The 15,961-nt window shown below is 40.6% G+C and overlaps 1 protein-coding gene across 2 annotated transcripts in view; it reads right to left on the bottom strand.

Moving 5' to 3' along the window:
- SRGAP1 (SLIT-ROBO Rho GTPase activating protein 1) overlaps positions 1–15,961 on the bottom strand; it is a 404,265-nt gene that overhangs the window by 218,796 nt on the left and 169,508 nt on the right. For both annotated transcript variants that reach the window (XM_006859514.1, XM_006859515.1), the window contains exon 2: positions 51–246. In XM_006859514.1, the coding sequence (XP_006859576.1) occupies positions 51–246 (196 nt within the window). The remainder of the gene's footprint in view (positions 1–50; positions 247–15,961) is intronic.

The raw sequence follows: 15,961 nt of genomic DNA, 5'->3' as shown, positions 1-15,961 counted from the left end.
AAGGTAGGATATCACCTTGGAAAAAGTGAATTTGAGTCATGTCTCCTTACTTGTACTGTTGATGATCCTTAGTACTTCTTGTTTTGGCCATGAACCTTTCCGCTAACTTTTCTAGGTTCCGAGAATATTCCGTCTCAATTTCAGCTTTCTTTCGGAAAAAATCTTGTAAGTCCTGGAGAAGTTGAACTCGCATTTCCGTTTGCTGTTCCAGGCATTTTTGTTGCTCTACCAATTGAGCTCGAATTTCTAAGGAGAGAAGAGAATCCGGTTAAGTTATTTGACAAACATGAGTGAGGTGTGCTGGTATGTGCATGATAAAAGCAATAAATCCTGGTAAATTTAGCTCAGTATTGGACTTTTATTAGAGTGCTGTGTCCAGCTTGGATTTTAAAATATCTGCTGACCCTTTGAAAGAATGAGATAAGTCTCAGGAGAAAATGCAATAAATTAGAACAGAAACATAGGTTGTATCTGCAATGCTACAAACACATATAAGTCATGAGGGGGAATACTAAAGTCTTTCGGTTAACACTTTATAACATGTGACACCTTGGGGTAGCCGGAAGTACACTGTAAGTTTTCTCCAATAGTATTTTACCCTAACTATATCTTTAGAGTTTGGATGGCACAGAAATGAGTGTCATTTCTTCCAGACTTCTGAACCAGGATACAGTTTGCCAGTGGGCATATACAGAAGCTGACATCTGGAAATTTTTACTTAGTGCATAATTTTCTATGCACATAAGTTTGTAAACCACACAGCTTCAGGTTTTATAGGGATACCTTGCCTAAAAATAACCTCTATTTCCAAGTAATCCATTCATAACAGGAAAATCACAAAATATGCCTGTTTTACTCTGTTCACAGCATCAAGGCCTCTTCACCTGATATCTTACCACACTGTTCAAACTAACAACCTTATTGACACATATAATCCTGAGAGCATCCTTGGATGATTTTTAACACATTGGGATACTGAAGGTTAGTCACTTAGTAATTTACCAAAAGTGCAAAAGTAAAAATGTGTTATGCAAGAGTATTTGGTAAATGACTTTAACAATGAAACATGTGTTTTGGAAAATGAGATACAGTAACTATTAACTACCAACTTGTTTTTGTTCTAGAGTCAGGGCTAATCTCCAAAGGCAAGAAAACTTCTTTATTTCATCTTACCCAATGTGTGTGTATAGTCCCTAAAGTGAGGTCTGCATTTAATTCAATATCCACATAATACTTTTCCAGTATCTTCCCAATATTCGTCTTCAATAGAGGATTGAACTTGTTTAGACATGTTCATTAAGAGCAGCATGGTTTAGACCTAAAGTGCGAGTCAAGACAGTTTCCTGATTTACTTAAGAAGTGTGGTAGGTAGCTTAGTTGGATAAACACTTGGCTGTGACCACAGGGCCAGTGGTTCAAGCCCACCAGCTGCTCCTCGAGAGAAAGAGGAGGCTTTCGGCTCCTGCAGAAATTCATAGCCTCAGAAAATCTATGCAGGGTTAGTATGAGTCAGAACTGACTCCACGGCATTTAACAATAGTAATAATCCATGACTTACTTCTCTGTCTACTGAGGTAGATACCAGTATTGTCCCCATTTTACAAAGAAGGTATTACTGAGGTGTGTAAAGAGATTACTTTCAGGATTCCTGCTAGAAAGTGGCACACTCTGAGTCTCTATCCAAGTCTATCAGTCCAACCAATAAAATGCTTCCTGCCTTCCTCCCATCCATACAACACTTTTAAGCAACAATATGGAGTAGCACCAAAGGGGTCCAGGTGCGGCGCTGCAGGATAATGCAATGGGACGCAAGATCTGTTTGAGCCTCAAGGTCAGTGGTTCAAATCCACTAGCATCTCCTCGGAAACCCTAAACAGGGTTGCTATGCGTCAGAACTGTCTCAACGGTACTTAAAAACAACAGTGGAGTAACACAATAGCATAAGCACTGGACTGCTAACAGCAAGGTCCGCAGTTCAAACCCACCCACCAGCCACTCCTCAGAAACCCTATACAAGGTTGCTATGAATTGGAACTGACCTGATGGTACTTAACAACAACAACAACAACAACAGCATAGTGTGCCAATGTGGGTTGTGGTGGTTCAGTGAAAGAGTTCTCCCCTGGCATATAGGAGACCCAGGTTCAATTCCTGACTAGTACACCTCAAACGTGGCCACCGCCAGTCATCAGCAGTGGCTTGAGTGTTGCTATGATGCCGAACAGGTTTCAGCTGTGTATCCAGGCTACCCTAGATTAGGCAGAGAGGCCTGGTGGTGTTCTACTTCCAAAGCCAGAATTTCATTCTGCTGTGCCTGGGGTTGCCGAGTCACGGGGAGTGACAACAGTGTGTCAAAGCCTGCATCTGGCAAAGGCAATACAATACTTAATAAAGCCAGTTCTGTATCCATGAGGTCATATACGTGCGGTACACATGATCATAGACTTTTAACTCCCATGAACAGCTTCTGGGTTTTAGACACTCAAAGTGCTGTTCAATACGATATTATAATCAGCTTCTCTGCCAAACTCTTTCTCCCATAAATGTGGAGCTGTTTTTGTTTCATAAGAAAAAAAATCAAGGGTGAGGGTATTTCTCATTCAAGAATCCCAGTAAGCCTGTTAAGATGAGGTAATTCTAGCACATCTTGCTGTGCGAATAGAAAATAAATCAATTGTCTTAGACTGTCAAGTAGCTTTCTCTTTTACCAGGGGGGTGGGGGGAGGCAGTGAAGCAGCCTCATAACCATATGAGAAAGAAAAGTGACTGCAAGTAGACAGCATTTTTTTCACCTACAGATTGCATCAGAACTCCACAAAAATTATATGGGCTTCCTTTTGAGATCTTATTCATAAATGTTCTCGTTTGTTTCAACCAAGCTTCAAGCCAAAAACTAAGGAGTTTTGAGGAGGAGGGTTCTATTTGAAGTATTAAAACCTCACCCTCATTTTGTGGGGGATAATTGCTTCTTCATGTTATCTGTACTTTTCCAATCGAAATGGGGCCATTCCAGCATTTGCAACAATAGTGAATATGTGGACCGGAAGAATCTGCGGCATCACAGTAATGAGAAAATAAAATATGCTCCCAAAACACATGGAGGAGGATTATCAGTCCAACTAGCTCTTTAATTTACAGACACATAAGACAAATGAAAACAAAAAACAAAAAACAAAGATGAATCAACAGACAAGTATTACAATAAAATTATTTTGGTAGAAAGGGAAAACATTTGAATTCTGTAATGGCTAATTTTATGTGCCAACTTGGCTAGGTTATGCTTCCCAGTGGTTTGACCAATACCAATCTAACTGATGACATAGTTATATGTTCCATGTGATTAAATCAGTTAGCCTTGGGCAGAGCAGATTACCTTCCGTACTGTAACTTTGTTGTTGTTCCAACAACACTGTATAGTGCTTCCAAGGAGGGACTGGTGGGTTTGAACCTCGGACCTGCAGTTAGCAGTCCAATGTTTATCCTAATATAGTGTAATCAATCAGTTGAGATCATATCAGAGTATAGAGCGAATCCTAAACCTAAACACTTCTGAATTATAAACAAACAAGAGGAGAAGACAGATGACAAGCCAAGAGACTTGTAACTTGGAAAGAACTGACAAGACTAAGACCCTGATTTGGACTTTTAGCCTCCAGAACTGTGAGAAAATAAACTTCTGTTTTTAAAGCTATCCTGCTGTGGTGTTTGCATTATACTAGCACGGAAAACTAAGACAGATTCCTCATACTACACCACACCACACCACACCACACTCACAAGGCAGCACCACACAGGTCCCCTCACACTTGACACATCTCTATGATTAATACGACCTCTCTAGGAGAGCTAACCTTATCAGACACTGAAGAATTTAGGCAATTTCTAAATAAATGGATATCTGAGAAAAATAAATGCTCAGTCATATAAATTTCTGCCTGCTGCTCAGAACAGAACTACAAGGCCAGTGGTTGACCTGGCCTCACCGTATGAACCCTGGGGCCATGGGGGCTGCAGCGGAAGTACCACCGCCATCCCTGGTACCTCAGAATCGTTAGGGACGGGAGAAGAAAAGCATCCCATCTGTGTGCCTTACTTCTGTCTGTAGAAGGAACTACGGTTTTCCTCCTATCCTCCAATTCCTTAAGGACAGCTTTTGAGACTCTTCCTATTAGTTTTCTTGGGTTAGCAATGACTTGGATCTTTTCTATTTTGGTTTAGGTGAATAAGCAACAATTTTGCTGAACTCCTATTTTAACTTAGGTAGAGACCTAGACTGGAAATAAAGAGCTTTGTAAGACACAGTTCCTTATGATTTGTTGTTGTTCAGTGCCATGGAGTCAGTTCTGACTCACAGGGACCCTGTAGAGGGTTTCTGAGAAGCAGCTGGTAGGTTTGAACTGCCAACCTTGTGGTTTGCAGTCTAGTGTTGATCATACAATGCCACACCAGGAGACCTCCTTATGGTGGTGGTGGTTGTGTGCCATGACTCACAGTGACCCTGTACAGGGTTTCCAAAGCTATAAATCTTTCCAGGTGCAGAAAACTGCATCTTTCTCCTGTGGGACGGCTGGTAGGTTAGCAGGCCAACTCGTAACCATTACACTACCAGAGACCCTTCCTCCTTATGACAGGGAAAACAAAATCCTAAACTGATCATTTCAATACATAGTGTGCTTAGCACTACGAGAAATGGCTGTGCCAGGAAGCTATGAGAAACGGAGAAGGAACAGATCCAGACTGTAGGAAGGCTTTTTGGAAGATGTAATGGCCTGAATGGTATAAAATATATAGTTATAACCATCAATAAAGTTAAAAGAACATACAGAATGGGAGAAAGCATTTCCAAATAATATGACAAGGGACTTGTAATTAGAATATATAAAAAACCCTCTTACAACTCAATACAAAAAGATAAATCATCAAATTTTGAAATGGGCAAAGGGTCTGACTTCACATTTCTGTTAAGACAAAAAACCACATATAGATACAAAAAGCCAATAAACGAGTGGCAATTATGTTCCATGTCATTGTCATTTGGAACATACAAATGGAAATCACAATGGTACCAGTTCATACCCACTAGGATGAACGACTGTGATCCAAAAGATTATAACACAACTCAGCAATAAAAGGAAGACAAATGACTCAATCAAAAACTGGATAGAGGTCTTAGACATTTTACCACAGATGATACAGAAATGGTCACTAAACACATGAAGAGATGCTCAAAATCATTGGTTGCTATTTTTGTATGCCATTAAATCAATTCTTCTCATGGTAACCATACAGGACAGTCGAAGTGCCCCATAGGGTTTCCAAGGTTGTAATCTTTATAGAAGCAGCTGAGCAGCTAGTGAGTTTGAACTTCTGACCTTTACGTTAGCAGACAAGGACTTACTGTGCCACCAGGGCCTATTCATCAGACATTATCCAAAATCCACTACTGTCGAGTCGATTCCAATTCACAACAGCTATGTATAGAGTCTCTGAAGCTGTAACTCTTTACAAGAGAAGGCGGCCTGATTTTTCTCCTGAGGAGAAGCTACTGAGTTTGAACTGCTGACCTTGTACTTATCAGTCCAGGGCTTATTTTACAGCACCACCAGAGCTCCATGTCATTAGGTATTTGCTGCTGTTGTTGTTAAGAGCCACTGAATTGATTCTGACCCTGTATAGGGTTCCCAAGGAGCAGCTGGTGAGCTTGAACCACTGACCTTGCAGTTCAAAAGATTTTGCAGTCTGACGCATTAGCCCAGAGCACCACACCAGGGGTCCCATTAGTCGTTGGGCAACTGCAAATTAAAACCACTATAAGATACCACTTCAGTCCCACACAAATGACTCTCATCAGAAAAATGTAGAGTAAGTATTGATAAGGATGTGAAGAAATTGGGATTCTCATCCCTTGCTGATAGAATTATAAAAGGTGCAGTCACTGTGGAAAACAGTTAGAAAGTTCCCTCTAAACATACGATTACAATAAGAGCCTAGATTCTACCCCTAGATGTATTCTACTCAATGACTTGAAAGCAATGGTGAAAACAGATACTTGTATGCCAGGGTGCACTGTAGTATTAGTCACAAAAGTCAAAAGGTGGAAACCCAAGTGTCCATCAAGAGGATAAACAAAATGTAGTATATCCATACAATGGATTATTCAGCCATAAGATAAATGGCATACTGATACTGCTGTTGTTCTTAAGTACCGTGGAGTCAGTTCTGACTCTTAACGACCCTGCACAGGGTTTCCGAGGTTGCAAATGTTTACGGGAGCAGAAAGCCTCATCTTTCTCCCGTGGAACAGGTGGTAGTTTTGAACTGTTGACCTTGAGGTTAGCAGCCTGATTCATAACCACTATGCTACCAGAGCTGCTTAAATGTCATCTTGTTGTTGTTGTTAAGTGCCGTCGAGTCGGTTCCGACCCATAGCGACCCTGAACAGGGTTTCCAAGGCTGTAAATCTTTACAGAAGCAGAAAGCCTCATCTTTCTCCTGCAGAGCAGCTGGTAGTTTCGAACTGCTTCCGGTTCACAGCCCGATTTGTAACCACTACGCTACCAGAGCTCCTTTAAGTGCCACATAGTCAGGTCCAACTTACAGTGACCCAGTATAGGATTTCTGAGGAGTGGCTGGTTAGTTTGAACTGCTGACTTTGGGGTTCAACTCAACCTTGAGGTCAAGTGCTTATCCTATCGCGCCATACCGGGACCCCACACTGCTATTACAACATGGGTAACTTTGAAAACACTATGCTGAATAAAATGAGTCACACAAAATAAAACAACTATTGTAGGATCCCATTTACATCAAATATGAGGAGGCTTCGGAAAGTATGTGGAATGAAAAGACAGTGGATTTTTTCCTAAGAACTTTTTGAAATCCCTTCGTACTAAGAATAGGCAAATGTACAGAGGCCAAGTTTACTAGTAGCTACCAGGAAGGGTGGGAAGGGGAATTGGAGAGTTACAAATTACTTAAGGAGCTCTAATATCTGTTAACGGTCTTGAAAAAATTCAGAAGTGGATAGCAATGATGGCTATGTAACATAATGAACATAATCAATGTCACTCAGCTGTTGACATAAAAATGGTTGAATTGGCAATTTTATTGTTATATATTTTCCCACAATTAAAAAAAAAAGACCAACAATAAAATGTGTTAGCGAGAATAAGGAGAAACTGGAATCTCCATACACTATGGTGGGAATGTACAATTTTGTAGCCACTTTGGAAAATCGTTTGGAAATTCTTTGAAGAGTTAAATATAGAGTTTCCATGTTGTTGTTGTTAAGTGCCATTGAGTCGGTTCCGACCCATAGCGACCCTGTACAGGGTTTCCGAGGGTGTAAATCTTTATGGGAGTAGAAAGCCTCATCATTTTCCCGCGGAGTGGCTGGTAGTTTTGAACCGCTGACCTTAAGGTTCACAGCCCGATTCGTAACCACAGTTTCCATATGATCTAGCAATTCTACAGCCCAAGGAAATGAAATACATGCCTACACACAAACCCACACATGAATACTGATAGCAATATTATTCTTCAAACTCACCTGCCACTCCTCGGAATCCTGATACAGGGTTGCTATGAGTTGGAACCAACTCAGTGGCACTTAACAACAAACAACATTCTTCATATTAAAAAGATGAAAACAATTCAAATGTCCATCAGTGAATGAATGGACAAACAAAATGTGGTATAGCCAAGCAAAAGAATATTATTTGGTAACGAAAAGGAATGTACTTGTGATGCACACAGACAATCACACACACAGTGGGGTAAGTAACAAAGTATTCCTACTAGGGTTCCAGTTCATACATGTAAGGGTTAATTAAACACACACATTTTAAACATGTTTGTACAACCCCTGAACAGCTACAGGCACGCTCTCTCAGTAATATATTTGTGTTAAGTTTTGTTAAAGGAGCAAGGTGGCTCTGGAGGATAAGCATGGGACTTCAAACCACAAGGTCTGCAGTTTGAGTTCACCAACTGCTCTGTGGGAGAAAGATGAGGCTTTCTGCTCCTGTAAAGATTATGGAAACCCTCGGAAACCCTATGCAGGGTCACTATGAGTCGGAACCGACTCCACGGCACATAACAACAACAACAACAACAACAACAACAAAAAAGATCCAATCAAACAACATTCACCAAAGGGATATGCTGGGCAGTTAAATTCAAGGTAAAGGGAGCTTTTGGTGGCATTTTGGGAGGATTCTTAATCTTAAATAGATTATCTCAAAAGATGCAGGACTATCACGGGGGCTCACTATGAATAAGTTTTCAGAAAACTGAAAACTATACTGGTGAGAAAAGGGGTAGGAAAGTCATACTGAGGAATGTTTTTCCCATCACAATAATGTACCTACTCATTCTTGAAGGGTACAAAGGGCTGTCCTATGAGAATTTTGTTGGAAACAAAATTATCCCCCTGCCCCTTACAAGCCTTGATCTTGTCTCTTCAGACTCCCTTTGTTTTTCCCAAACTCAAAGAACATTTAAAAAGAACACAATTTGAGTAGTTGCTCAAGAATGCCATACACATGAGGTATAAATCAGAGTGCAGAATTCCTTGCGGAACGGTTAGAAAGATGGAAACACTGCTTTCAAAAGTGGATAGAACTAGAGGAAGGCTATGTGGAGAACAACAGGTTCACATTTTGATGTCTTTGTTTAATACAGGTTTCTAATTTTAATTATTTTGTATCAAGACTTTTTCACTTACCCTTATGTGTGTGTGTGTGTGAGTGTGTACCTATATGGATGAACCTTAAAAATATTATACTAAGTGAAAGAAACCAATCATGAAAGACCATGTATTGTATAATCCCCTTATATGAAATTTGCCAGAATAGGCAAATGTATAAGATTGTTGTTGTTAAGTCCTGATGAGTTGGTTCTGACTCATACTGACCATGTATATGGTTTCCAAGGATCACTTTGTGGGTTTGAACCACCAGTCTGTGGCGAGCAGTCAAGCGCTTATCCTACAGCCCCATACCAGGAATCTGAATAGAGAGTAGAAGTGATTAACTAGTTTCCTAGGGCAGGACACAGAGTCCTGGTATGTTGCCAAAGGATAAGGAGTCTAGTTCAAGGTCAGTTTGAATCGCAAGGTTGGTGGTTCAAACTCACTCACTGCTCCTAGGAACCCTATGCAGGGATGCTATGAGTTGGAACCGGCTTCATGGCACTTCACAGCCAAAATAAAGGGCTGGGCATGGCTCTATATGATAAGCACCAGATTGCAAACCACAGATTGGAAGTTTGAGCCCACTAGTCACTTAGCAAGAGAAAGATGAGTCCTTCTGCTCTTGAAACGATATACAGCCTTGGCAACCATATACTGGGTTGCTATAAGTCAGAACATGAAGTCCTGGTGTGGTGCTGTGGGTTAATGCACCAGACTGCAAAGCTGTGTGAACTGCAAGGTCAGCTGTTCAGGCTCACCAGCTGCTCCTTGGAAACCCTATACAGGGTTGCTATGGGTTGGAATCGACTCAATGGCACTTAACAACAACAAGTCAGAACTATAACACACTTAATAACAAGCCTGGGGGTGCTGGCCGGAAATAGGGATTATCTGCTAAGGAGTATAGCATTTCTTTTGGGTGTGATGACAAAGTTTTAAAATTTAACTGTGATGAAAACGACACAATTCTGCAGGTATACCATTGAGCTATACAGTTTAAATGGGTGAAACGTATGATTCAGTCATTATATCTCAGTAAAGCTATTATATTAAAAAATATATAACTATATTGTAATTTCATGAAATTTCAGTTGTTGAAACAGTTCTGCTAATGATAATGGTAATACCAAAATAATTCCTCACATATTAAGCATAATTTCCATGCATGACTTTTTGGTGATTTATCAAATTAGACAACATATGGGCAAGTGTTTCAAAATGCTCACATAGAATGACTCATTTCAATATTTTTACTTCATCATGATCTTTTCTATAAATCACAGTAGCAAATTTACTTACTGGCTAGCATCATTTGTATATTAATTATTATCATTTATAATGATTAAGGCAGTATTAACTTACTAGAAAATGAAGAGACATTTATTATGACAGTGTCTTGCACACAAACAAACGAAAACCAACAAAAACACCCAGCACAATCTGTTCAAGGCAGAAAAATGCACTGTCCTAAGAGGCACTAAGAAGTCATTACTTAAATCTCAAGGTAGAACCTACTGAATAAATAATAGCTGTTTTAAGGGGTTAAAATGCACTGGAGTTATTTTAATGGCTTTTGCTTCATTTTTTTTCTACTAGGGCCATCAGCACAGAATGAAGAAACATTAATAATCCAACAAAACCAATACACAAAAGAGTGTGCTTTCAAACTACTGCTATTAATTTGTAATAACAAGAAAACACTGAAATGGATCCCCTGAGCTATAAAATTTTTGTTGATTAATACCAAAAAAAATGTAATTACCTAGAAAAGGAGGAAACTGGCATGTCTTTGCTATTGCTCTGATAAAGGGACGTCTTAGATCTTAAAATAATTTCTGTGAGACCACAGACTGATAGACATTTCATGGAAAGACAGAGTCAGGGCTGAGTTGTTTCTCTAATCTGTTACTGACTGTCTAGAACAAGGGCTGGGATCCCTACACTGGGTATGGTACTTACGATCAGCTAACTAATCTTAACACAAGAAACTCCTAAGGCATTACAAACCCTCTCAAACTTTCTCATGCTCTCATTTGGTCATATTTTTCTTACGATGTCAAAAGTGTGTACATTCTGCCTGAGTTTATCTGTACCTTCACCCAAAGGACACAAGGAATTTTCTCAAATGTAGGAATGCAGGTAAGAATATCTTGAAGAGAATATAACCCAATGAGATTCTATCTGGTTCCATCCAGTTCTTGCATGCTCATTACTTACATCAACACTTTAACAACCTGCCAGTTGTCGACTAACCAAACACCAGGCATGACACATGCTTTTTAGGTTAGAAATCTGGAGTAAAAAATGTATAATCATAAACATGTAATTTGCCTTTTTTTTTTTTTTTTTAGCAAATTGATTGAATAAGCAAAGGTTTCTACACTTCAGTGAAAATCTGAACACAAGATTTACGCTTGTCTTAAAGTCTACACAGAAGCTAGTGTGGGATGAAGGATGGACCGTGGCTGGAGTTACAGTTACAGCGGCACCGATTACATGGGGAAAGGCAAAGCTTCAACTATATATAAAAGAATACGCTCCATCGCACAAGGTTGTGCTGAGATTGAGTGAGGTGATAGGAATGCTACAATCTATAAACCGCTATGAGGGATATATTTGTATTACTTTTACCAGCAGGCTTCCATCGGAAGTATCTGAGTATTTCTCCTTGTGCTACACTCCTTACCAAAAAGGAATAAAAAACCCACAACAAAACTATGGCCTCTCAGTCAGTTGTGACTAAGTGATCCTATAGGACAGAACAGAGCTGTTTCAAATGTTTCTAAGGCAACCTCTTTGCTCCTCTCAGCAGCTGCTGGGTTTGAACCACTGAGTTTGCCATGGAGTGCTCAACCCCTGTGTCACCAGGGCTCCTCAGACTTCTCGTTAGTGGTTATGACTAACAGACTGAAAGTTAGAAGCCCTGTCCCCACTGAGGGCTCAATCACTGCAAACAGGTAACGAGGGTTAATGCCCTCTGGTGCCTCCATAGAGGGATGGCCTTGGTTGGACAGTGGCTGGCACTAAGGAAGTGGTTATGAGGTTGACTTACCAGAAGTTTGCTGGCAGGGACACTCTAGACTGAGGCAACAACATGGGGTGGGCAAGACCAAGGAGTGTGCTAACTAGTGCTCCGCTGTTGCTGAAGACTGCATGGATCGGGGAGTGTGATTATGGACTAAGTCAGAAAGGACCTCATAAATTGGGCTAAAGAGTAAAGATTTTATTTCAGTTGCCAGGGTTTCTCAAACTTGCTTGAGAATAACAAGTACCTGTGTGTGGGGGGGGTTATTAAAACTGTCTTTATATTTTAAATTACTACCCCCCTCCCCGTACTAGACCCTTCAGCTGAAGATCTTGATATTATTGATTTAATGGGACCTGAAGCCAAGCATTTTCATTAAGTGATTTCATTCAGGTGATTTCTGTCACCAAGGAGCTTTGTGGAACACTAACAGGAAGTAACTGAACAATTCTGAACAAAGATGTTACAGACTGAATTTTATTACCCTCCAAATCTCCCTAAACTGTAGATGTTATCCCATTTTGGAATAGGGGGTCTCTTTGTTATGCTAATGAGGGCATGACCAGGTAGAGTATATTTTAGATATCGCAAAAGAGCATATTAGGCCAAACCCACTGCCACTGAGTCGATTCTGACTCATAGTGACCCTATGTAGGGTTTCCGAGGCCATAAATCCTTATTGAAGCAAAAGCCTCTTCTTTCTCCCCAGACACGACTGGTAGATTTGAACTGCTAACGTTGTGGTTAGCAGCACAACGTGTAACTCACAATGCCATCAAGACGCCTGGCACAAAAGGACAAACAATAAACAGAGGAATGAAATCTGTAAGGAAATCCGAGGAATGCTAGAGAAGCTGAGAGAAGAATTCTCCCTTGGAGCAGAGATCTTTCACAGGGACCTCTGCCCTGAATTCAGGTTTCTAGCCTCCTACTGCTACGTAAAGGAGAAAGAGAAAGACCTCCAATGAGATGAACTGACACAGGGGCAGCAGCATTGGGCTCAAGGATTGTGAAGATAGCATAGGACCCGGCAGTGCTCATTCTGTTGTGGATCACGATGAATCAGAACTGGCTCGATGGCACCTAACGACAACAACAAACCACAACCTCCCAAATGGAAAAAATGAATTTCTGTGTATTAAAACTACCCATGTGTGGTATTTTTGTTACAGCAGTACTAGCTAACTTAAGACAAAGATAAAATCAAATCTGCATCCCAGAAAATAATGCAAATAATTAAACACAGAGCACACTAATTTACTACACCTCCTTTCCTTTAAAAAATGTACAGCTCCTAATTTGAATTACAAATGACTGAGACAGGCAAACAAGAAAGCAAATCCTCAAAAAAATGATTGTTATCCATGTTTTCCCTACCTAAGTTTCCAATTATTTTAACAATTTATGTACTACTCATTTCTGTCTTCTAGTGTAGAACTAATAATTATTTCCATTTCATCTGTAATGAGGGACTAGAAACTAGTTTTCAACCATAGTGTAGGAAAATCTTTAGGGTTGTACTGTCCTATACCGTAGCTAATATCCACATAAAATATCTGCAATGTGGCTGGTCCAAATGGACATGTGCTGTAAGTGCAAGATACATACAGCTTTTCAAAGTTTTGGTAAAAAATAATAAAAATAATAAATGAAAAAAAACCATCTAATTAATATTTTTCAAATTGACTACATATTGAAATTATCAATAATAGATTGTTAGTGTTGTTTAAGTGCCCTCAAGTTGGTTCCAACTCATAGCAATCCTGTATAGAGTTCCCAAGGAGCAGCTGGTGGGTTTGAACTAGCAACCTTGTGGTTCGCAGACTAGTGCTGACCCACAGCACCACACCAGGATACAATTATAGATATAATGGGTTAAATAAAAAGTATTCTGTTCATCTGCTTCTTCTTACTTTCTTAATGGGATTACTAAATTGTTAAAAATTACATATGCAACTCATATATTGGGTAGTACTGCTTTAGGATGTGGCGTTGCGGGTTACTGTGCCAGACTGCAAAGTGGTTTGAACTGCAAGGTTGGCAATTCAAGCTCACCAGCTCTTCCTCGGAAACCCCATGCAGGGTTGCTATGAGTTGGAACTGACTCCATGGCACTTGACAACAATGACAAAAGACAAATACAAGTTGTCAATTTGATATATGAACCACAAAGGCTAAAGGACTCAGAAAAGGAAAGATCATGGGTCTATCTACTAGGGCTCATCAATAGGAAGATTTTCTGAGGGACGTGGCCCTACACTGCCTTTAAAGGACATATAAGAATTAGGGGAAGCGCTGTGTTGAACCACAAGGATTCCTCTACACTCCTATGTGAGCAGATTTAGGATCAGCCCAAGTTGGGTCCCAGGAGAGATGGCTCTGATTTCCGTTTTCTTTGCCACTTCAGACACCAGCCACACTTGTCCTCCCAGGGCTCTACCTCTCTGCTGGGTTGATAATTCATCACAATGGCCACATCTGTACTCACTCAGAAACTGTACTGACAGTACAGTGGGTTCTTACGGAAGTAAAGAGAACTGCTCAGCATCAGGATCATTGTGGAGGTAACAGTTTACAACTTGGGATGAGGCCAGGAAGCCTGTAAGAAAAGGTCTAGAAGGTTCCCCTAAAGCAGAGAACATATCCCTTCCTTTCTCAGAATAGGAAACTCTTTCAGGTCTTCTTGGCTGTACAAGCAAGCAGGTCTTTCTCTCTTTTGTACATGCACCTTCTAGGCTGTGCAGGTATCCCCTTGGCCATGAAGACCTTTTCTGGGCTATGTAGGTCTCTTCATGGTCCCCTCAGGAAAGGTCTCCTCTTGGAATGCATGCACCATCCTTTCTCAGCCGTCAGGCCTCTGTCTCTACTGCTGTCTTAGTTCATCACGAGTGTAGTAGCTTGCTCAGCTCTTCTTGCTGCTCTCTGAGCTGCAGGTTTCTGACATCACTGTCAACTTTGCTGCAGGGCCCACTGCTGGCCTGTCACTGCTGGTTCTATCAGAGGGACTCTCACTAGCTTCAGTATTACAGCCCTTGACCCATATTTCAGTTCTTTTAGGAGGTACCTCCCCCTTCCTCTCTCTCGACTTCTCTCTTCTTGCCTCTTTAAAACCTCTATTGTTGTTAAGTGGTGTCGAGTCGGTTCTGACTCATAGGAACCCTGTATAGGGTTTTCAAGGAGCGGCTGCTGAGTTTGAACCACTGACCTTGTAGTTCAAACTGACCTTGTAGTTCAATGTTTTATCCCACAGTGCCATACCAGGACTTGATGGTGTATGCATATATAAGAAAACTTTTTAGATGCAATTTTAAGGCATGGCCCTTGACTGACCAATCCCTTGATGAGGCACTAAGTCACTAAAATTTGCATAGTAAACTGACCAATCTCTGGCAGGCGTGGAACATACACCAACCACAGGACAAAATGTGGCCTAAGGTAATCCCTCAGGGATGATGGGGTAAATAACTGAAATAGTTTTTCCAAAGAAGCAAGGCAAAAGGCCACATACAGAAAATAATTTGACTATAGGAGCCCTGGAGTCTTGGCATGGCACTATGTGTTAATACGCTGACTGCAAAGTTGGTTTGAACCGCAAGGTGAGTGGTTCAAGTGTGCCAGCTGTTCCTTGAAAACCCTAAACAGAGTTGCTATGGATCAGAACCGACTTACAATAACAACACAGAGAATCTTTGTCAGTAACAGTAATTCTAACAATAACACAAAGAATCTTTGTCAGTAACAGTAATTCTAACATGTAAATCTTTGTGCTCTCTACAGATCAGTGATTTCCACAGTCTTTTTCTGGCAGTAAAAATCAACCTACTGATATGGTTTTAAAGGTTCCTGCTTAATTATGAGGAAGTTAATGAAATCCTGCCTCTGGTGCATTCTAAATAAAAGTGCTCTGTAGTTCCTAAAACTACCCTTTCCTCTAGTGTAAACTGTAGGAAATACATAAAGAGGAGCCATGGTGCAACTCCATGGGAGAAAAAGACCTGGCAGGTGGCTCTCTGACTTCCTACTTTAGAAACTGGACATCATCGACAATTTAAGTAAACCAGATAGACAGCAGACACATATGACATCAAGTTCTTTCTCAGACTCAAAAGCAGCGCCATGTACTTGTAGCCTAGGAATCACTGCTCTCTTTGGGGGAGGAGAGCAATGGTGGAATCCTGGTGTGACTTGCCTTTTGATTAAAATATAGTAAGCAATTGAGCTCTGGTAGCGTAGTGGCTACGAGT

Source organism: Chrysochloris asiatica, unplaced genomic scaffold (genome assembly GCF_000296735.1).
Source record: "Chrysochloris asiatica unplaced genomic scaffold, ChrAsi1.0 scaffold00033, whole genome shotgun sequence".
Lineage (NCBI taxonomy): Eukaryota > Metazoa > Chordata > Mammalia > Afrosoricida > Chrysochloridae > Chrysochloris > Chrysochloris asiatica.
Note: the sequence above shows the minus strand (reverse complement) of the source record. Positions and strands in the feature narration are given on the sequence as shown.